Source organism: Melitaea cinxia, chromosome 18 (assembly GCF_905220565.1).
Source record: "Melitaea cinxia chromosome 18, ilMelCinx1.1, whole genome shotgun sequence".
NCBI classification, from domain to species: Eukaryota; Metazoa; Arthropoda; class Insecta; order Lepidoptera; family Nymphalidae; genus Melitaea; species Melitaea cinxia.
In genome coordinates this window covers 11,139,882-11,164,981 of record NC_059411.1, presented here as the reverse complement: position 1 = coordinate 11,164,981, position 25,100 = coordinate 11,139,882, and the positions used below count along the sequence as shown (strand labels likewise).

General features: G+C 32.6%; 1 protein-coding gene across 1 annotated transcript; it reads right to left on the bottom strand.

Moving 5' to 3' along the window:
• Positions 1–446: 446 nt before the first annotated feature.
• Positions 447–9,887, bottom strand: LOC123662117 (pickpocket protein 28-like). The gene is made up of 10 exons (XM_045597002.1): positions 9,700–9,887; positions 7,860–8,066; positions 7,186–7,360; positions 5,233–5,381; positions 3,870–3,987; positions 3,386–3,616; positions 2,395–2,587; positions 1,879–2,065; positions 1,627–1,733; positions 447–594 (listed from the first exon to the last, which is right to left on the bottom strand). Exons 1-10 carry the CDS (start codon positions 9,885–9,887, stop codon positions 470–472), a joined length of 1,680 nt encoding a protein of 559 aa, XP_045452958.1. The 3' UTR covers positions 447–469.
• Positions 9,888–25,100: the final 15,213 nt, after the last annotated feature.

The window sequence follows — 25,100 nt, the reverse complement described above, 5'->3', positions numbered from 1 at the left end:
GGGGGGGATTGGGGATTGGGTCGGCAATGCGCTTGCGATGCTTCTGGTGTTGCAAGTGTCTATAAGCTACGGTAATCTCTTACCATCAGGTGAGCCGTACGCTTGTTTGTCGACCTAGTGGTATATAAAAAAAATACAGGTTAATTTTTAGAAAATAAGTGTATTTTACCAATAAAAAGAAAATTAAAATATGTTGTCTGTGTCTAATGTTGTTACAAACAATGTCTTACTGACTTTAACAAATTTTTAATCTAATTACGGTTTTTATTCATCATTCACGTACAATTAAAGATCATTTACATTTTTATGATTTGCAGTCGATGGATTGTCAATTGACGATGTTCAAAATATATATAATTTTTGCTAGATGCATGCAATTTGTTATATGTTATAAAATCAAAAAGCAAACATAACAGAGCTTTTAAGATAAAACGAGAAGTACTACTATACTAATGATAATTTTAATCGACTAAAATTTATTTTTGTAAAATTGATACAAATTACAAGAAAATCGTATGACAAGGAAATACACGAATTCAAGTACGCTGATTATAGAGAACCCTACTAGTATGCCGCAAAAACCACCGACGTTGCCTGTAAATAGAAAATATGTATTATCTATAATATAAAAATGAGTCGCTGAATGTGTTGCTAAGCGCAAAACTCGAGAACGGTTGGACCGATTTCGCTAATTCTTTTTTTAAAATATTCCTTGAAGTGCGAGGATGGTTCTTACGGAGAGAAAAATTCTAAAAAAAAAATTAAATTTCCTGAAAATGTCTAAAAACAACACTTTTCTATACTCCCATACAAAAGATTTGTGATAATACTTAAAAGTCAATTTGAACTTTAATACCATACGATAAAGTTTGTGTTAGGCGATACGAAGTTCGCCGGGTCAGCTAGTAAAATGATAAATAAATGAACGTTTCACGTTCAATGCCCCGAGTGGGCGGAAAATCTTGATTTGTTAATTTGATGGACACACAAAACACAACCAAAACGCCTACATCTATGAGCCATATGCCATCACATATATAATATATTTTTATAAAAGCTGAAAGTTTCTCAGCGCATGATCCCAGCACAGGTTTGGCCACCAAATTTAGCCATTGCTTCTATCAATGTTAGGAGCAATCCACTGAGAAATTTTTAGCTTTTATGAAATGACGAAAGTCTGGCCCTCCTGGGCTCTCGGTCTATAAGTCTTAAGGGCCCAAAAGTTGATCGGGATTACAACCTTAATTAAAATTTGAAAGTCTAAAGTGGCTATTAATGTGTTGTTATAAATATATAATACTATAATATAAAATATATATAATACTATATACGTGCTTGTTTCGTATATTTTACCAAAAGTTTAATATTTTTTTTTGGTTTATTGTATAGTTTTAATTTTCTATATTAGGTGTTTGCCAACGAAAAGGGTAAGTCAGTGTACAGTCTTATCTTATTTATGCTTATAAGTTACTTACGTAGGTTTTTTAAAATTACACATTTATATTTTCTAAACAGCTTATTTTGTTTTTTACACACATTTTTATTAAATTCTTATTCTTATTTATAAGAAGCATTAAGTTAATAGTCATTGCTATAAAAAAATACCATAAATATTAAATTACTCACTAACGATTTCGAACCAATATAAAATTATGTCTAAGCGATTCAAAACACCGTCAGTGGTCGCTTGATAAATGCAAAGTAAAGTCTTACTCGTCATATTTAAACCCTCGCTGAAAAAAAAAAAGTTTACAGAAGAGAAATGGATTAATTAATTTCATTAAAATAATTTAAAGGATTTTTAGTATAGATAATTATGGAATTTATTTTTATATCTTTTTAATATACGAAATATGGAAATACGTTTTACATACTTACAAGAAAAAAGTACCAAACTCCTTATGTTGATTAGCTACTATTGAGAGCGGTATCTTGGAGTGCCTCGTGAAGTGCTGCGTCAGTTCACAGTCGGGCAGACACTCGTCGCAGTAGAGGGCGTCCTGGATTTCTGCTTCAAGACCTTCAGTGGTGACTGCGTCTTTTGGATACAAGTATAGCAGCTTTTCTAAAAAATTAACATGGTTTTATGTACTTCTACACTTAAAAAAGCATTTGGATTGAACTACGTTCTAACTTTACTTGAAAATTATCTATATAAAACAGCTGTGCCTTTTTTAAGAGATTGAAAGAAAGCTTGTAGTCTCAACAATATCCGTTGTGTATTCTGAATCCCAACTGATTTGAATTACGAAAGCATTATACCAAAGAAATTAATGAAACATGATGAAATAACAAGCATTCACCCACTAAAAATAATGCGTTTCAACTGTACTTCGTAACATAAAAGGGGTGCAGTAATAGTACAAGTTTTAATTATTTTAATAAAAATATTACCTCTATATTTATTTAAGCATCTGAGATCATCCAATGTACAAATGGGATAATGATAACTGGATGTTGGATAGAAATAAGGAGTACATTTACAAAGAGATTGTATAGCTCTAATACGACATTTTACAATACAAGAGCTGTATGAGTATAAATCTTTAAAATCGTCCTTCCTTTCATCGTGAAACAGACACTTTGTCTAAAAAATAAATAAAATGAAAAGAAGTATTAAAAGTTTAAAACCAAAAGGAAAAATGTTTTTTTTTTATGCCTAAGTTCTTCCTCGATGTTTTTTAAATGAGAATTATAGGCCTAGGATAAGGTCGTAGCAGTGTAGTAGTAAGACAAAGGTTCCCTTGAACGTATCCATACTGCGTGACCTGTTTTTACAATTTTTACCTCTCCCCCCCCCGCTAAATATCCGTAATATTTGCTAAGATCATCCCCTACCTCAAGTTTTTACGTAGTAATTCAGAAGTATGGTCATGGTCAGTTTTTATTCAACACGTTTGATTACATTCGTCGTTTGATTACATATGGCAATGTTACTTTCACTTGTATAGGATATTGGGGTGATTAGATTCAGTGGATACTAATTACGACTTTTTTAAATATTCTTTGATAATTAAAGATAGTAACAATAATAATACAAACAGGCACTAATTAACTAAAAGATTGAACTATTTAATTAGATCAAGGAATAAAAAACAAATATAAAGAAGATATTATAAATATCTTAAGCCTTCTTAAGAAAAGCCTTCACTAACTGTTGGGTTATTATTTAGCTATTTTAATATTTTAATGAATAATTAATAGTACAAATTAAAAGTACTTAGATATGTCATTCTAACAATGAACTGGGTACCTCAATCTTACGGAAGATCGCAGCTAAAAACACACGTTGTGTTCCTACGGTGAGTAGTTAAGGTAGCCAGAGCTATCGGAGAGGGAGCTTGCAATGCTTCTGGTATTGCAGGCGACTATGCTATCCGCTTACCATCAGGTGGATCAGTTGTTTGCCATTGGTGTTTTGTACATCTATATATAAAGGGTTTTTGTAAATCGTAATGTTTATGACCGTTGTCACAGGATAATTTCTGACTTCCTTAGTGGCAATCTGCTTGATAGAGTGCAGTTCGAAAAGCACTGCTTGATCTGGTTGAGCTATACGTTGTATGACACGACCCCCCGTGGGATCTGCGAAATGAGTGGCGTCTAATATCATCACCTGAAAAATTAATAAAAAATGTCAACACTTTCAAGATGATATTTAAGCTTTGTTTATTGATATTTGTATTAATGTTAATTACTATATATATTGCCTCTATTGGTCATACTTGAAAATTATTAAAATATGTATTAAAATAATAAGAAAAATCATAACACTCAACAAAAGTAAATTATTTTTGTTATATATATTAGCTTAGTAATTATAATTATATACTAATAAATAGAGTACATACTTAAAAATATCTACTTACTTCAAACCCAAACATGTTGTATAGCGTGTAAGCATAGTCGTCAACCATTGTATCTAGTACGACGCTGAGACCATGGAAATAGCCTGGGTCATGTTGTCTCTTTACAGTATAGACTGAACTGTCATGTAAAAGTTACAAGGATGTTTTAAAACAAATATATAATAAATTAGATACATTAACTTTCATAAAATAACAGGATTACTTATGAGAGCCATTAGAATTAATTTTTATGTATGTAGGTATAACTAATTAATTTTTGTGCTTTATGGATTAGTGACTAAATATTACTCGTAAAAAGACAAAAAATCATAAGTTTGCATTTTTTAAATCTAAATTTTGGATACGGGATGCTCATGCAGCTATCTGACTTATAACGATATCCAACAGATAAAATATTCAGAGTTACATAGGTATTTTATTTCCAACACCAAACTCCATTTTGTCTGTTAGATATTTCTATTCGTAGTCTGCGAGTCCACAATTTAAAGTTTATAAGGTAAGACTCCCTAAAGATCGGTCTTACATCCTACTGATTAACACTATCAGTAAAATATATGAGAGAATAAATTTTATAAACCGGTAAAACAGGCCCTAAGTCTCAAAACCTTATATATTTTATGTTGGATATACAAAATACTAATCATTTATTTCTATAATGGATTTATAATTGTAAAAACTGCAATATTTGTCGTAATGCATCAGCATAACCTTTATAATAATTTTTAACCGACTTCCAAAAAAGGAGGAGGTTCTCAATTCGACTGTATTTTTTTTAATGTATGTTACTTCAGAAGTTTTGACTGGGTGGAACGATTTCGACAAATTTTCTTTTAATCGAAAGGTGGTGTCATTTTGTCCCATTTAAATTTATTGGAGATCTAAAAATAGCTTTTCGAGTTATATCTAATAATACGTTTTTACTTGACGCTTTTTTCGTCGATCTACGTTGTATTATACCGCAAAACTTTCTACTGGATGTACCGATTTTTATAATTCTTTTTTTGTTGGAAAGGAAACCAGGATCTGATGATGGGATCCTAGAGAAATCGAGGGAAACTCTCGAAAATCCGCAATAACTTTTTACTGGGTGTACCGATTTTGATAATTTTTAATTTAATCGAAAGCCGATGTTTATCATGTGGTCACATATAAATTTTATTGAGATCTGATAACTACTTTCTGAGTAATCTTTGATAACGCGTAGTTACTTGACTATTTTTTCGTCGATCTACGCTGTATTACTCGTCGATGTAATTGAAGTCGGTTTTTTTTTTCGTTTGCGAGCAAACACAATTATGTTTATATTAGATCATGCAGGAAATAGCTAATTGCACTGTTCAAAAGCGCGCTTAAAGGTTAAAGGTACCTGTTGGCTGGATCAGTACTAAGTACGAGGTTGAAAGTGCAGCAATGACCACGTACTGTGCGATGTACGAAGAATATTTTCTTGCAATCAACAATGTCGCCGGACCACGCACATTTTATTAACAATTCCTCACAAGGAGGGGAAAGCTGGAACAATATGAAATTTGAGTTCCTTAATACCAAGTAGTGCCTGAGCATCATTAACATTTTGATGAGCGTCCGTCTATTGATGATTTTAGTCATTATACCTAATAGATAGACACTTTACTCAATTATTGATATTATATACGGACAAGCACCTACAACTAGTGGATAATCGTAACAATTCACTAACTGACTATATTTCTAATTACATAGTTGTAAGGTGTTTTACGCTAGATTTTAAAGGTAACTTAAATTTTTTGTACAGAATATGTATTGACTTACTTGTATGGAAATCTGATTTGCATTTATCAGTTATTTAATTTTCGTTATACACTTCTTTTGCAAGACAAGCAAGGCGAGACAGACAAGTCGATTCCAAATAAGGTCAAGTGCCTGGATGACCGGGCTTAGCTCGGTATTTTTAGTAAATCGTGTTTTTCGGAAATCATATTTAAATACGATTTGTCGATTTTACCGACATAATAATAAAAAATATGGTTATTTAAATAAAAAATCATTAGTGCAATTAGAAAAAAAAAAGGAAAAAAACAATCGATCTGGAGACATTGGGATTTGAACCGTGGTATTTTCGGTAGATCCCGAAAACAGGATAAAACGACATTTTCTAAAAATGAATCTTAGCTATATTGATTTATAGCCCCCAAAATACCTGCATACTAAATTTCATGAAAATCGTTGGAGCCGTTTCCGAGATTCAGATTCTATATATACAGAATTGCTCGTTTTATAGTATTAGGTCAATATCAATTCAGCCTATCGCAGTCCACTGCTGGACATAGGCCTCCACAAGTTTGCGCCAAAAATAGCGTGAACTCGTGTGTGTTGCACATAGTCACCACACTGGGCAGGCGGGTTGATGACCGCGTAAGTGTATTTCAAAGCCAGCAGTTGGATGGTTATCCCGCCATCGGTCGGCTTTTTAAGTTCCAAGGTGGTAGTGGAAATAAGTTATCCCTTAGTCGCCTCTTACGATACCCACGGGAAGATAGGGAGTAGCTATATTCTTTACTGCCACACGACAGAATAAGGTCAATATGGACAAGAAATTATTGAACAGTTTTCTATCATTGAGTGAAAATTTTAGTCATCAGACTCAGAATCAGAAGAACAAATTTTATTTAGTGAAAATAAAAACATAGGCAGAATTTATTCAAGTAATAATATACTTACTTCTATAATATAAAAATGGAAGTATTACAATGTACATTAATATACTTAAATTATTATCATTTACTACTACTTATGTACATTCACATACAAGAGAACAATTAATCTTTAATAATCAATATTTTACATTGTATACACGATTTTGCCAGTAAGGTATTGTTTATATTAAATTTCAGTCTAGACCAATTAATCGCTGTCGAAATATTACTGTTGGTTACTCCGCTGTATTATTTTGTGATGTGAGAGTAATTTAAATTTTATGGATTATTTGGAGAAGTTTGGTCAACTACTAAATATGATATAAAAAGCGGCTGATTTTTAACTGACTTCAAAAGAAATGAGGAAAGGAGGAGATGAGGGTTTCTAAGTTTTCTTTTGTTTTTATGTGTAAGCTTATAACTTTCTACTGAGTATACAGATTTTTGTGATCCTTTTTTACATATCAGCTAGTTATTCTGTCGAATTATGACCGTCTTGTCATAAGGATAGAATAAGTTAAAAATACTACGTAACCTACCTAAATATTTACCTTTTTTTTACATTTAAAGTGTATGAAGATAATCTTTACCATTTGTTTTAAAGTGCTGACTATTGATCTTAGTAATTAAAATATGCAAACCTCTCTCATTAGCTTAACGATGTTACGACTGTCACCGAGATGTTTGTCGAAAGAGAACAAAAGCGGGTGCATGGTCACAGACTTATTGTATGAGAAGTCCAACAGTCGACCTAGTTGTTTGCAGAACCACTCCACTTCATCGAAGGATTCGTTGTGACGTGCTAGCTCTCTGTAACTTTTTCATACATTTATATTATTTTGAATTTTTCTACCTATACACACGATCATATCATGTTCCTAAGCAACTTAATACTTTTATAATAGGCAACAGACGACTGATATAGCTATATATATGTTTAAATAAATATATATATACGAGTATATATCATCAAGACTACCCTCGGAGCAGAAAGCAGATCTACAACTAACTGCGCTAATGGGCTAGTTAAACCGACTTAGTAAAATCTTAACATTGCTTAAAGGTTTAATTCATCTAATTGTTGCTCCAGACATTAGTGTTCGTAATTCGTATTATAAAAAATACTAAAAATAGATCATTTAGACTACAAAGTATTCATAAAATTTAAATTATCAGTTTGTCCTTATAAAGCTTAATATCAAATTTTGTCTAAACCCACTCCAAAAAAATACTTAATTTTTTAAAAGTAAAGTTATTTTAATTGGGATGGTGATGTTTGTATTTTTTTCGTAATCATAAAAAATAAAACACCAACTTTTTGTGCACATAGTTTTTAAGTGCCTTCTTGCTGATCCTGTTAATATTGCAAATGGTAACCGCAGGAAACTCTATATTAGATATAGGGTAGGTCGATGAATCCATAGTAACGATTAAGGGCTTAGCAAGATTGGCAAACCAGAGGTACTGGAGGAAATAGAAAATGCTTCCAAACATGACACTGAACACAGCTATACGGACCAGCCTGTAACAAAATTACAAAATAGCATGTTTAAAAAAAATAGCCTTACGCTATCAGACAAATAATACTTGTATTAGGAGTTATAATCTATAATATAAAAATGAGTCGCTGAATGTGTTGCTAAGCGCAAAACTCGAGAACGGTTGGACCGATTTCGCTAATTCTTTTTTTAAAATATTCCTTGAAGTACGAGGATGGTTCTTACCGAGAGAAAAATTCTAAAAAAAAATTAATAAAATTAAGGAATCGACTGTTAGGCGATACGAAGTTCGCCGGGTCAGCTAGTAATTGAATAAAATAAGGGTCACGTGCTAATCTTTTTTCAGAATATTTTTGTCATTGTATCTGTTGCAGTCAAAACTCTTAACCAGTCAAAAGCACTATTGACTAGCAAAATCAGTCAGAAGTACTTTTGACCGTTTGCTTTAGTCAATAATACTTTTGACTAAAATAACAATTAAAAGTACTTTTGCCCAATGTAGCTGGTTAAAAGTACTTTTGACTAAATGATTCCGTCAAAAGTAGTTTTGACTGGTTATATCAGTCAAAACTCTTAAAAAGTTAAGGTGGTCGATAAAAATAACGACAAACGCACATAAAAACTTTTATATTACTCATTATTAGTGGAGAACGTGCTGATATTAGAACAAAAATGAGTGACTACGAAAAGAAAAAAGGCTTTTTGCAAAGAATTTTAGCGATGGAAGATATGAAAGATAGTCATTTCAATGTGATGACAAAAGAAAAATTTAAAAAGTTTGCAATAGATGTGGAAGACGCGAAATTTAATGAAAAGGAAACACCATTACAGTACAGTAGACTACAACGCTTTAACACATTGAAGTTTGTGGTATAAAAAAAATTAGTTACAAACACAGAACCTGTCAAATATTTTTGCCGGCTGAGGAAATCTACGACATTATTGATGCTGCTCATATTTCTATAGGCCATGGTGGTCGCGATAGACTTAAGAATGAAACGGTAAAAAAGTACGCTAATATTACAAAAGAAATGATTAATATATATTTATCAATGTGCGAAGTATGCCAAAGGAAAAAAAGCAAGAAAAGGATGGGTCAGGCTTAGAAACCGATCCTGCACACTGAAATGAACAGCCGCTGCCAAGTCGATCTGATTGACATGCAGTCGCAAGAAGATCGTGGGCATAAATTTATTATGGTTTATCAGGTTCATTTGACTAAATTTATTCACATCTAACGAGTTAATAATAGTGCTTTTGACTGACGCTTTTTTGCAGTTAAAAATACTTTTGACGGAGAGCGTCAGTCAGAAGTATTTTTAACTGCGAATTTGCAGTCAAAAGTACTAATAACCAATAATTTTCAGTCAAAACCACTTTTGACCAACTTGTCCAGTCAAAAGTACTTTTGACTGATTTCGCTAGTCAATAGTACTTTTGACTGGTTAAGAGTTCTGACTGTAACATATCTACCGATCTAAGTATATTATTTGTAAGGTAAAAAATTGTTCTTTATAATCACAGTATGCTATGTGCTCTTGATTAACGAAGAAAAAAAGGTTTATTAAAAATAAAAAATAAAAATTATAGAAATATAGTAGAACTTAAAAAAATTAATACTTGTACGATAAAACATTTTGCATTCTTATTATTTACCTTTCCTTAAAACTTATTTTGGGATCAAATAAGCTCGAAACACCGTTTATAGAACAATGTGTAGTGTACTCCTTCAGAGTTTCCTTAGTTATTCTCCTCAAAACCATTTCGAAGCTCATGTTTCTTGCATTTGGTTTATAAATCCGCTTTCTGTATTTACGCCACCAGAGCCCATCATAAGACATCATTTTAGAGAAGTATATGAGGTTAAATTTTCATGTACTTTTGTGAAATACTTTTTAACTTTTTACCCACCACTTCCTACGATTGAAATAGAACAATTGATAGAAACAAAGTGATGTCGTGTGTCGCGGCAATTTAAAATGTCAAGTCCAATCGAAAATTATGGAGTAATTAGTAGATCAGTGTTGGATACTTTCAAAAAAAAAATCATTTAAAATATTTATTCCGTACACTTATTGTTCGTTATTAAACTGGGGTCACTAGCGACAAAAAAAAAAAAAACTTACCGATCTCCGATGCAACACGTGTAAGCTGGCTCGGTCTGAGCAGATCAGCGACTCGGCAGGTAGCACTAATAGTTCCAATTCATGTATCGAACACCACTATAGGGACACACCAATTCGGGTAGCGTCCAGCGTAAGATGTATAATGTTAATCCTCGATCGAGTTAAACGGGAACTTAATACGGGTAGTACGTTTCGTATACACTTGCGGCTACGGTTCTCTCGGAACTGGCTATGCACCCTCACCAGATGGCGCGCAACACGGATGAGTTCGAATACAGTTATATATCGCTAAGCAACTCATCAATAATCAAAGAAAAAAGACAATAATATGTAACTGAACCCGCCTGCCCAGCGTGATGACTATGGGCAACACACATGAGTTCACGCTATTTTTGCTGCGAACTTGTGGAGGCCTTTGTCCAGCAGTGGACTGCGATATGCTGAAGTGATGAGGATGATGATGATGTAATTGAAATTGTCCAATTTATGTTATCTTGTAAATATACGAAATAAAATATGTTTTCTTATTCGAACAAAAAGATCTTGTTCCGGTACGGAACACTTATACAAAAAATCGCACAAAAAAAAAGCTTACGGATTGGTAGATTTTATACATTCTTGTAAATTTGAGATTAAGAATACAAAAAAAGAGATAATTTTTTTTAATTTTTGAAAATTATTATTTCAGCTTGAATTGGAGTTTTGTGTTATTGCTTTTACAAAGTTTGTAGATTTATTATTACAAAATATACCTTTTTATCATGAAAAACACTTTAAAATTACGGAATTCTAAATATCTTGTTGCCTGTTTCTGCACAATTAGAACAAACTGTAATTAAAAAAAAATATATATACGGATAGATAATTAATATGCACGCTATCCACTGCAATATCTAATTTTTTTAATTTGCTACACTAGTGAGTAAGTGTGGGAATTGCTTCACACGAAATCACAGTAACATAAATAATAGTAGCTATTTAACATAAATAAGTGTAACTTTTAAACGTATATCTCTTCCTATACGCGAAAGTATTAACTAGTATAGCCTAGTCAAAACTAATTTGTCCTAAGCCCGATAGAATAAACCAGTTGGCATTGTAACAAATTGTCATGTGATGTGACGTGTGATGATCGTTGCAAATTGTGCCTGTAAACAATTGTTTACAGGCTGCTCTTAATCAAATTTCTTTTGGTACGTTTGTTTACACATTTAAACTTTTCTATATTATGTAATTTCGTTATTTTTAAATTGATTACGTGTTTTTTTTTTTAATAAAACTTCTTTACGCACGCCTAACTTGGGGAGTAAGCTGGTGAATGCGTGACGAGGACGTTACGAAAAGAGTGATCGATCGAGGCGAACGGAAGTTGAGAGGGAGGTATAAATTAGATGGAGGTAAAAAAGTTTTACTTTAATCGTGTGGTCTTAAGCACATTCGTTTTTTATATTACTATTGGACAAAGTCTACTTGTTACAAAAAAGGAAATATAAAACAAAACCACTTTAAAGTAGTGAGCAAAGTCTGAGAACAGATGTATGTACAAACATAATACTATTTAAGACTGTAAATACAAAAGATTCTGCACCCGACTTCAACGTCCCAGGCTTATTATTAAGGCGGTAAAAATAAATGATAGACAGTACTCAACAAGGAGTTCTGATACCGCATCGTATCATTACACGATTGGCACAAAACTGTAATAAGCGACGGTACACGTATTCTTCAAATGCAAGACAATAACAAATAATTATTCCCGAAGGTAAAGCGGCCATGTTTAATGGCAAGCCAATCGATATAATCGAATAAAATGATGGATAGGTAGATTGGAGGTATTATTTTCTGTTTATGTACGTATTGCCTGTACATAGGTATATTGCGCGGGAGGAAACGTTACATATTAAGCTGTACCGTATAAGCCCTAGTACCTTAGCTCGTCGATTCTCTTATTCGTCGATACTTATTTATTGGTGTACCGAATATCGGCTTGAGTACATACACGATAGAGTGATACACGATATTTATGAAATCTTTTGAATATTTTATAGTGCAGTACCTGGGTGACCGAGATCAGCTCCGTATTTTTAGTAAATCGTGAAGGATTAGTAGAAGAGAGAGTTAAAATGATTCGTTGCCGGTTTGGATGAAGTCTTTTCGACCGTACGTGTGTACGGTGTGTGTACACATATATATATATATATATATATATATATATATATATATATATATATATATATATATATATATATATAAATAAATAAATAAATAAATATTTAATGTATCTTCGGGGATAACTTCGTCGTTTATGAAAAGTTTTTGATAATTCTTTTTTGTTGGAAAGGAGATATCCCTGTTGTGGTACCATGACAAGAAAACCAGGATCTGATGATGGGATCCCAGAGAAATCGAGGGAAACTCTCAAAAATCCACATAACTTATTACTGGGTGTATCGATTGTGATGATTTTTAAATTAATCGAAAGCCGATGTTTATCATGTGGTCACATTTCATCGAGATCTGATAACAACATTTGGAGTAATCTTTGACTTGTATTTCTTGACTATTTTTTCGTATACCTACGTTGTATTACTTGTCGATATAATTGAAGTCAGTTTTTTTCGTTTGCCTGCAAACACAATTATTAATAATGAATTAACGCACGATGTGTAACAAAGGCAATGTATAAAATAAAAATAAAAAATGACGATAAATTAAAAATCGATATAAATTACACAATTACAAGATTGAGAGTAATTGCTTCTCAAAAACTGATAGGCGCTCCAACAAATCGTGTTTTTTGGAAATCATATTTAAATACGAATTACATAGTTATAAAACATGAATAATTTTTTAACGACAATAATAAATAATATAAATGAATATAAAAAATCAAAAATAAAAAATAATTAAAAAATAATAATGATAAAATATGAATAATATTTTTCGATTTTACCAACATAATAATAAAAAATAAGAGCTGCCTGTATAAAAAAAAAACGAGTGCACTTAGAAAAAAAGGAAAAAAAAAACATTGATCAGGGACATGGGGATCTAAACCATGATCTTCTCAGTTGGTCAAGACCGGCCGATTTCCCATCAAGCTGTTACAACTTTATTGACAGTTGCGAAATTTACCTTCGTATTCTAACGATATTGTAGCTATTTTTTCACTCCTTAAAAACAAGGATAAAACGACATTTTCTAAAAATGAATCCTAGCTAGATGGATTTATCTCCCCCGAAACCTCCTATATACTAAATTTTATGAAAATCGTTGGAGCTTTTTCCGAGATTCAGATTCTATATACATATACCTATACAAGAATTGCTCGGTTAATTAATAGTAATCTATTCATATAATAAAATGGTAGGAAAGTCAAAACTGTACATGAAATATTTTTTTTAAAGAATACTTGGGGTGTGATCTACAATCGATACCGAAGCCAAAAATATAGTTTTTAGAATTTTTGTCTGTTTGTCTGTTTGTATGTCCGGGATAAACATACATTTTATGTAACTTTACATTTTATGTAACTCAGGCATTTCACTTGACCTTAAGGCCTATAACCCTACTAATCCTAACTTTTATGTCCAAGGCCCAGGCTTTAGGTATCCACGATATTAGATATGTATCTACATAAAATTTATAGTTTAATATTTATTTTTCGAATGTAATCGCTAAGGAGTACCCAATGTTTTGTATGTTTTTGACGCTATTTAATAATAAAGTTATATATAAATAATAAGATTAAGCTGTGATGGCCTAATAAATCCAATGCTAGTTTAATTCTCTATACTAATGGATTTAAATACGGACTTATCACAGAATTTTTACACGCTGACACAGGCGTTTTAGCCGTGTTATAATACATTTTAATTCTATTATTCCATACATATAGGGGGGGTACTTATTTCGACTATTCAACCATTATTTCTCATGTGTTGTTTTTAAATGTTTGCGTTTTCTTAATAAACATAAAAATCGTGTAAGTTCCTTAAAATTAGTGTTTCTTTCTCAATTAATGCAATTGACATAGGTCCACCACTTATATTTTTTTCGCTCAGATTGTCTTTATCTAAATGCATTTTTGCAATTAATAATAAAAATTTATTAGCAATAAGTATTGTCAAATACAGTGGCGTAGCGTAGTGGGCAGCAGGGGCGGCCAGCCCCGGGCGGCACTTTTTAGGGGGCAGCAAAATTTAACAATACTTAAATGATAAAAATATTTTGTAAATATTGAAACCATGTTATATTATTTTTATCGCAACTACAAATTCGGAGCGATTGAAAGGAGCACGGAATTTTTAATACTTATTTTTTGGCGAAGTCGGGGAATACTTTTTCTTTGAATGATATTTTGTAGCGACTTTCAACGTCTTTACTTGTGGGTATTCACCGTTTATGACTAATAATCAGCGAGAATGACTTCTATTACATACAGCATGTAAGGGACAGCTATACTTTATTTGAAACCATTTATTCGGACCATTATTCTGAGTATCAGACAACAAGAATTTTTATCGTAAAACCATAGAGACCAAACGAAACCGGTGAGCGAAAAATCGCTCTTATTCATCCAAAATTATATTCTGTGGTTGATGACCAGCCCCACAAATATCGTTGTTGACTTTGGAACCACGATAAAAAGCGACAAGACAATTTTTTTAAATAAACCCTCAGAAGAGAAAAATGGAACATTATATTGGTGTTTCGAAACAAATTGGATTTTATATTAAAGAGATACGAAAACTGAACAATTTTTTTTAAAAAAGTAAGATGTAAAAAAGTAATTTTGAATTGCGTTCAATACAAAGTCCCAATATTTATGATTTGGCTATTAAAATGTGATATGGTGACATACCTCTGCTGTCCTTGCACCCAGGAACGCAGCAGTGCTTATCCGATGACATGATTCTTAAACTAAGGGAGTCTTTTATCTCAAACTTAACTACACACACTTCACACTGTGTAAACTTCCAATTTCCAACTTTCAACTTCCAACACCTCCAACACCTCCAACACCCTCAACAACCCCAACACCCCCAACACCCCCGACACCCCCAGCACCCCCAACACCACCAACACCCCCAACACCCCAACACCCCCAACAACCCCAACACCTCCAACACCTCCAAACCCTCCAACACCCCTAACCTCCAACACCCCCAACATCTCCAACACAACCAACACCCCAACACTCCAACACCTCCAACACCCCCACACCCCAACACCCACCACCCCCAAAACCACCAACACACCCAACACCTCCAAAACCCCCAACACCCCCAACACCTCCGACACCCCCAACACCTCCAACACCACCAACACCTCCAACACCTCCAACACCTGCTACACCTGCAACACCTGCTACACCTGCTACACCTGCAATACCTGCAACACCTGCTACACCTGCTACACCTGGAACCTCTGCAACACCTGCAACACCCGCTACACCTGGAACCCCTGCAACACCTGCAACACCTGCTACACCCACAAAACCTGCTACACCTGCAACACCTGCGACACCTGCAACACCTGCTACACCTGAAACACCTGCTACACCTGCTACACCTGTAACACCAGCAAATAATTCAAAGATAAATAATCTACAGTTTATGTTAAAAATATTGTATAATAACCACATTAATATTTAATAATTGCACACCGTAAGGTAGAACATGTTTGGACTATACAAATGTTAATCCTGTACAACTTCAACACCATGTTCTTGCAAATAAACAATTATTATTATTATTTTTCGTTTGCAACAACTGATCGGGACGCAGACGTCGTACCCGTCGACGAAGATCCGGGCGTAGGGAAATCACGCGTACGCGTGTAGTCGTCTTCCATCTTGCCGTGCGACTGACCAACTAAGTTGGAGATAGTCAGGGAGCTTGTATAAGGTAACCGTGCTAATGAACAGTTGGACAACTTTTTAATTGTACGTCGATCGGAAGTGAATTTCGATTCTGATACGATCGTTATCCAACTAATTAGTTGGACAACTTAGTTGGAGAAAATGTGCGGGCTTCCATATGTCACTATACCTATTAGTATACTCTGCGATTTAGTCGTAACGGCGTTCAGCCAACTTAATTGTAAGTGTCAATTTACAATTGTCAATGTTACAAAATAAAGTGCCACGCGGCCCACTCGCGCGGTCGGCTCTCTATGCAGCGGCTGTGTGCAATATCAAATATTTTTCCTTGAAAATATTTTGAATTTTTTATAATTTTTTAATCACCACTTCATATACAGGCTAATTTCTGTTCAACATGTAAGCAAATAACTTAGTATTAGTTGATGTAATATTTAGTTTTTTCTTATCATTTTAAAATGCTCAAAAGATCAAGATCTCACCTTTCTAGAAATAGTTTCCAAACTAGGGCAATAAAAATACGTTGCGATAGAGAATCTCTATCAGAAACTGAAAATTGTCTTGCAAATCAGAGAGAATACGCGTCGCAATCGCGTGCAAGAGACTCAAGTATAGAGCGTTCCCAACGGCTTGCTAATCAAAATTTGCGATCGTCTCAAGACCGCGCGCGATAGTCGAGTATCGAGCGTTTGTAGCGTTTGTACAAGCTCACGCTAGGGAATCGAGCTCTGAGCGTTCTGAACGCCTTCGGAATAAGAGAGTAAGACAACAGACCTCAACGGCTAGAGTTTGCAATCGAGTTTTAGCTCACAGTAACAGATCGGCTTTCAAATACGATCCACAGGTTGATTATGCTCAACAATTTTCCGTCCAAATCGGAGCCATGAATAAGATATGCTCTCAATGTTCTGCCAGAAAATTGGTCGATGAACCTAATGGTTTGTGCCGTGCTTCTGTAAAAGTCAGTTTCCCCAATTTAATATTGAGCCGTGACAACCAATAAAAAGTCTTTTGACAAATAATCATTCACTACCTAGCAGTTTGTCACCGTCTTTTTATTTCAAATGACTTCGTTTGGCGCAAAAGAAATTAGAGAACAAAATTTTATCCCTACTTTTTAAAATAGAGGGCCAAGTTTATCATCTTATAAGTAGTCTTTTACCACCATCAGGCCAAAATCCGCAATTCTTGCAGATTTATTTCATTTCATCATCATATATTATAAAGAGGTAAGATTTGATTGTTTGTTTGCATTGAATAGGCTCCGAAACTACTGAACCGATTTGAAAAAATTCTTTCACTGTTGGGAAGCTACACTATCCGCGGGTGACAAATGCTATATTATATATATATTACAAAAAAATTTGGGATTTTTTAAATATTCGTTAAATACCCGTGCGAAGCCGGGGCGGGATGCTAGTGTTTAATATTTTAAAGATCTCAGTGTAAACTGTGTTGCTTTAAATAGAGCCGCATTTAGTCATAAAACATGTGTATATTTATGGATAATTATTTGATTGTACGCACTGTTAGCTTCTTTTCTCTAAATAAATGATTACCATAAAGTTTGTTACTAAAATTTATATAAAATTGAGCGGATAATTGCATTTTTGTAGTAGATCTTGAGGAAGTTCGTTAATAATAAGGCGGACAGACAGACACACAAGCGATAACTTTTCCTTACCACTGACTTCTTACTATTCAAATACTTTTGACCATTTTTTGGGAGTTTGAGTTATACTTTAAGAATTACAATGAATTTAGGACAAACAAAAGCACATTTATCAAACAGAGTGCGCCCATTATTTACTTTTTAAACTCAGCTTAATTGTTTTAAACTTTTTGTTATAAAGTTTATCTATTTAATCCGTTACCTGTTTTTAAATGGAATCGAAATTCAGTACATTTGATGTTTTAAACATTAATTTATTTTTTATAACATTTTAAATTGTAGTGACATTTAGTTAATTATAACACACGAATCTATTCTGATTGTGAAATTTGACTATAACCATCATCTAAGACGTAATTACCTACTTGGTCAGACTAATGGAAGTACATGTCCACATCATGTTTATTTTTTATATGTGTAGCTAGGAAATTTTATAATTATTGCAGTAAAATCGAGGATGTAATAATATCCTACATATCTCACCGAAGCAACGTCCAACTCTAACATGTACACTACGAAGTAACCTTTTACTAGTTGTTGAAAATTAGTTGGTGGTATTTGAAGGTTGCGCTTTCACAGTCACTGTTCATACTTTTAATATGAAGGTAGTGAGGGTAAATTTTGAGAATATTTCGGCGGCGTTACACATGCCAAGATCCCGAGTAACATCGGAAATCTCAAACTATGAATCGGCAGTTCTCGCATAAAGCATCAGTTACTTTCATGTAGCCAGCAGATTTTTTCGGATCAGTTACTTATTTTTAGAGTTAGTGGTTTCAGTTTAATTGAGGCAAAAAAGGAAATATCCTGCTCAAAATCCGGAGCAGCCCAATTGGAGAAGTATCTTGACCTTATAGAAGATAATAATACTGCTATCAAGCAGTGTTGTCTTTCTATGGTGGGTAAAGTGACCAGAGCTCAGTTACAGGTTGCAGGCGTCTATAGACTACAGTAATCGCTTACCTGCTGGCTTTGAAATACACAGGCCGAAGACGGGCAGCAGCGTCTTCGGTGCGACAAAGCCAGTAAGTACTGCGGTCACCAACCCGCCTGCCCAGCGTGGTGACTAAGGGCAAAACACACGAGTTCACGACATTTTTGGCGCGAACTTGTGGAGGCCTATGTCCAGCAGTGGACTGTATAGGCTGTAATGATGTAATGATGAATCGCTTACCATCAGGTGAGCCGTACGCTTGTTTGGCGACCTAGTTTTATAAAAAATAGTTGAAAAGGAAAAAAACCACAAAGAACGATCAGTAAAATCGTATATTTGACAAGAAATATTTTATAAATATCAGTTTTTTCATAATTAAATAAAATCCTCAAACCTATTTCATCTATAAATACAACAAAAATGTTACGACAATAGTGTAAAGTTGTACAATATATGAACGTTTTAACTTTTTATGTTAATTTATTGTAAAATATATTGTACACGTGACAAATGTTATTAAAACAGAACATAGGTAGGTATATAACTGATAAAGATTTGCAGTGTGAACATAAAACTTATTAATAAATAAACAATATTGCTTAAATTAGAAAGAAGTTTGTATTTAAAACAGTTATAAACAAGGTAAAGTTATATATTTATAAAGAATACCTATGTTCTAGTTAACTATAGCGTCATTATACTCGATTTTAGATTGAATAAGTAAACAGAGAATATTTAAACAAACAAAGATCCGATCCGAACGAAATCCGATCTTTAAAATTTAAATAAATATAAGAATAATGAATAAATAATATTTTTTATATACATGTCAAGTTTAAAGAAATTTATATTTGTAACCAAAAAATGATATTATTCTTAACTTTTAATTATTAAAGTATAAATTATGAAAAAAATATAAATAACAGATTAAAAAATATCAAGCATAATGACTTCTCGTAAACAATGTTTTGTATTCAATTATTCCCTATGATCTGATGGTATGAAGTAGGTACTGCCAACGAACCAAAATTTTATTAAAACCTTATACTTACTTACATCTATACGTACCTAATAAGATTTGTTAGTTAAAATGACTGATGAAAATACAATAATGTGTCGCTAAGATATCTTATATGTAAATGGAAGGATTTTCAAGTTAAAAAACGTTTAAGTGGGATCGAATTTTTGTGACTTGAGCACCCAAAAATGTGGACGAAATGTTAATTTTAAGCCAAATTTGGATATCAGGAGGTTATTTTCGGTTTTGGTTCATTTATTTGGACTAGCATGGCTGATTTCAGCAATGTTACTCAAAACGGAGAAGTAATCGGTGACGTCGAGATTACAACCAAAATAGAATCCCTTAGAGAAAGTAGTTTTATTAATTTTTTCTATGCTACGTAGTAGATTGGAACCAAATTTATTCTTTTCAAAAAAATAATTAATTCAACGTAAATTTCTAAGAAATTAATTTTGAGTTCGTCCACATTTGTTTTCGTAGAATTGTGATGAGTGGATATGGCTAGTTATGAAATACCTTTTGATATATTCTAACAAAATAAATCGGATCAAATTGACATACAAAAATTTAGCTGTTTACTATTTTAATATGACAAGGATAACATGATTTTCGTTACTTTACTACCCACTAAGGTAATGGACATTAATATCAATATAAGGAATAGTTTACACAATAAAATGTGATGTATTTGATGGGCGGATGTCATTAGACTTAAATTTACAATGATTATAAATAAAGACAGCTTTAAGCCTATATATCTACTTAATACCTTAAAGTTTATTAGGATTCATTCACAATTTACAAGTAAAACTAGGGTCATGAAAATTTACACAATTTCTATACAACTTGAGTAAACTGTTTTATACAAAAGTGATTGCACGTTACTTATAGTTATATTGTTACTGTATTATCAACTATACTTATGTTATCCAAAGAAATACATTGCTTTAATATTTAAAAATTCATTTATACTATAAAAGGTTTATGATATTTCATGATAGAATATTTTAAAAGTTTTTTTAATTTATTAAAAGTGATACTATAATACCTACTACAATTTCATTTTTCCGCGTAAGCAGTGACATGCTATGTATTAACAACATGCATTATTAGGACTTATGAAGTAATACTGAATATGTTTACGTTTATTATTTTCATCACTTTAAATTTATAATGTACCTTTTTTAAATAGAAAAATCAGTTGTATTAAATTATTATACAAATCTAAACTGTACGGTTTTATATTAAATTTGTTCATACATTATTATTTTTCATACATTATTTTGAATATTCAATTCACAGATTCCAAATTTATAGTAATATTATAAAGATGAAGAGTTTGTTTGTTTGTTTGAACGCGCTAATTTTTCTGAGATTCCTGGTTCGAATAAAACATTTTGTTTCGTGTTAGATAGATCATTTACCGAGAAACGCTATATGCAACATTTTTATTTACATTTTTTTCCTCAAATTAATGCGGATAAAACCGCAGGTTACAGTTAGTACAATATATATTCTGTGAAAATGAGTCACAGAATATATTTGTTTGAACTATTATAAATACTGATGAATTAGTTAAAATCTGAGCGCAAAGTATTTTGTACGTGTTGACATCTATAAAAGTCGAACTAAAGGTAATTAGGCCATATACAGCGTAGTTACAGTAATTATGACATAGCTTAACCGCATTTAATTACATTGCTACTTATTATATATCCGAAAACGTTTAAGCATATTTTTAAGACTTTTATTTGAATATTTGTACACACAAACGATACCTTCGATGGCAGCATAAGGTGTGCTTTACAACTGCTTAATTTGTCACTAGGCCGTATTTTTTACAACCTAGTTGATATTTTTTTAATATGTACACACCTAATTAATTTATTAATGACGTAGTATCCTAATAAATTTAAAATTTAAAAAATACATCCTCATTTCATATTTCAAAGATGGCGTTTTATATCGGACGAAAATTTTGAATCACTTAAATCGATTAACGGGATGACTGGATAAGGGCATAAAGGGACAAAGAAGGTAGTTATAAATATATTTAACCTTGCAGATAAAATAATACGAAAAAATATCACTGGACATTTAGATTAAGTTGCTATTTTATTGAATATCCAAAGAGTTTAAATTATTACAATTATTTTGGAATTCGTATCAGTTCAGCTCTGTACAGCCGAAATTTATAGTATATAAAAAAAAAATCTTATCTGTCTTAAAACACAGATGATTAATATAATTCATTTTGAAATATCGAAGAAATAAAAATGGCAACAAGCCATTACACGTCTTAATTCTTTTGAACAAATATAGAATCGTTAAAATGAGGGCATGCAATTATAGCATCATGCTCACATTAACAAAAATAAACTGGTACTTCTTTTTAATAAAAATAATTTCGTTAACAGTGTTTTTAAAAACAGTAATACAAAATTCGGTTTTCAATACAAATTAATAATATAAGTCTTTTATTAACTTGATTTTTTGTGGTATATTTATTTTTTCTGTTTTTTCAATTTGCCTTATCTGTGCTAAAAGATGTTATTATAAGTTACGTACAAGGTCTTATACACAGATCGTGCAACTAGAGTAGTGGAGTACGTCGGGGTTTACGGCCGCCAGAGGCATGATGATCGATGGGTGTTATGTGCAACGAAGATAGAATAACATTCTGTTTCTTTTTCTATCACACGTAACGCATTTATGTTTTAAAATATTACCAATTACAATGAAACGTCACTCAATATAACCAATTACAATGAAGCGTCACGCAACCGGCGGCGTGCGCAGAGCGCATCGCACCACGTGACTGCACACATCGATAGCAGTGAAGTACAGCGGCGTTGATGCAAACGAAAAGTTATGATATCGTACTATAAACTCTTACCATTGAAATAAGCTTAGTTTCATGACCCGTATATAAGACCGTGGTTATGTAAAATTAATTTAAATACAAATTCACAAAAGACTTATTTTTTGACAGCTAAATCTGATACGACTAAATTTGTATACTGGCAGGGTAAAATGTGAAATTAAAAAGGTAATAAAAAATCAGAAGTATAAAAACTTTTTTAACGATGGCATAAAAATTGCGATCATTTTGACCGAATGACAATATTATTTACTTCTTACTATAAAAATTTGGAAAATGGATCTTTTTTGGACGTAACTTTAGAGGAAAACTGGATGGAATTAATTTCTAAAATCGTTGCTATGAGGCATCAGCTAATTTTTTTTTGTTTGTTTAAATCTTAAGGATGTTTCTAATCAAATAAAAATAAAAAACGAGTGTGTTTTAGATCACACGACCGAAGTAAAGCTTACGAAACGTAACTCTCGCTCTTTCTATCTTCACTAACTTATATCTTCCTCTATCAACTTCCGTTTGCCTTCCCTTCACCTCACCCAATCATACTTTTCGTAACACACTCGTCACGCATTCACCAGCTTACTCTCCAAGTCAAGCGTGCGCAAAGAAGTGCCTTCAAAAGATGTGCCTGAGCTACGACGAGGCGATTGTAGTTTGTAAAATAGTAATTTTATTGATTTTAAATTGAAATTATATGATTTCTGTGATAAACCTAAAAAATGAAGGTCCGTTGATTAAATTTTGTTTAAAAATAAAATAAATAACAGATCTTCAAAGGAACAAAGGACGATACGATAGAACGAAAGACGTTTCTATTTCATTTCGTTGCGAGAAAAAAAGAGAGATAGGTATATAGTTATAGTTTTGATTAAACAAATATTAGTGCCACTTCTCACGATATAATACAAAGTCGGTAGTTTCTCACGTAAGCTATGGACGATGAGTATTATGTCGAAGGCATAGAATATCAAACGTAATTAAGGCGTGTTCGTTGCTCGCTGTAATGCTTGGGTCTTTGGACGAATTATCTGTAATCAGTATGTATGATGGCCTAGGGTTGGCAGTCACGTTACAATTTTTGCTAGTATTACACCTCATATAAAAATGAATAATGCGGAGTTTTATTAAAATTTATTCGAGAAATTTTATATTTTTTCGTGTGTGTGTGTCACAAAATGCGAAAATATATCATAACACCCATTATAATTATCATATCATTGTGGGTATATATTTCATTTTATATTAATCATATTATGTTACTTATATAAAAATATTTGCTAACGAAAATGAAACAATACAATTTTACTTATTTCAAATATTTAATTGAGAGCTCGGAAGAAGTGTTACTGAGCTGACAGAAAATATGTCGAATAGTCGCTTTATCTTTAGCAATCTCATGATCATGTACATACCAGACCGAAATAGTGTAGTAATTGATTATATTCTTTGTTCTTCTTTGATATGTTAAAAGTCATAAATTGTATAAATTAATTTGAAACCAAATATTTTATAGTTGCTACATTTTTAATATACGATATCGATATACGATTCAGCCTGTAACATCCCACTGCTGGGTCTCTGTCTCCACGTAGGATAAGAATTTAGCTTAATCCACCACTGCGGGTTGGGGATATGTGTATGAGTAACGATCGCTATCGGGTATTTATGATAGCAAGTGGGACCGACGGCTTAACGTGTCCTTCGAGGCATGGTGGGGAGACCCACAATTTTACAGTCATCCCAACCGGAAAGAAATACAAATATCCATCTCAAGCGGGAACACACGAAAATCATCAGTGAATTATACGCGCCACTACACCAGAGTGGTTGTTATTTTTAGTATAATTGAATTTCAATTAAAATTCTTAATTTCATCTTGCGACTGAAAGTCAATGATTGATTTTAATGGCTAAGAATAATATACATTTTATTGTACCGTGTATATATATCGTAGTATTTTTGATCGATTATTATTAACTGCCAACCCTATAAAAGTCTACTGCCTACAACAACGACTGTAATTCGATACAGGGCGGCGCCGGGATTGCTCCGCCCCACACCAGCCATCGGAATAACACTATCATATTATGTAAAATTACTTTACATATCATACATACAGTGAAAATGATTTACTACATCACTCCCTGTTACCAAAACACAAGCATTAACTTGCTCATCTTAGGAACAGACGGCCGTGTGTGTATGTTGAAAATATTATTAACTATGCTTGGATAACGAAAGCTATATAAGAAAATGAATCACTGAAATGTATGTACATTGGAATTTCTTTGCTTGTTGTTGTTTCTTGATTGTGAGAACTAAGTTTGTATAAAAGAAAATTGAAAAAGTCGATATATTCAGACAAAAAAAAAAGTGTTAGGTACGGAGTTCGCTGTCTCGGTTAGATAATATATGATAGATATCTACTCGTAATACGTACAAAGATCACATTGTTAATATCAAAGCTTAAATATAAAAAAAAATAATGAATTATCACTAAATTTTAAAATTTCTATGAATTTTTAGAACGTCTGAAACTTAC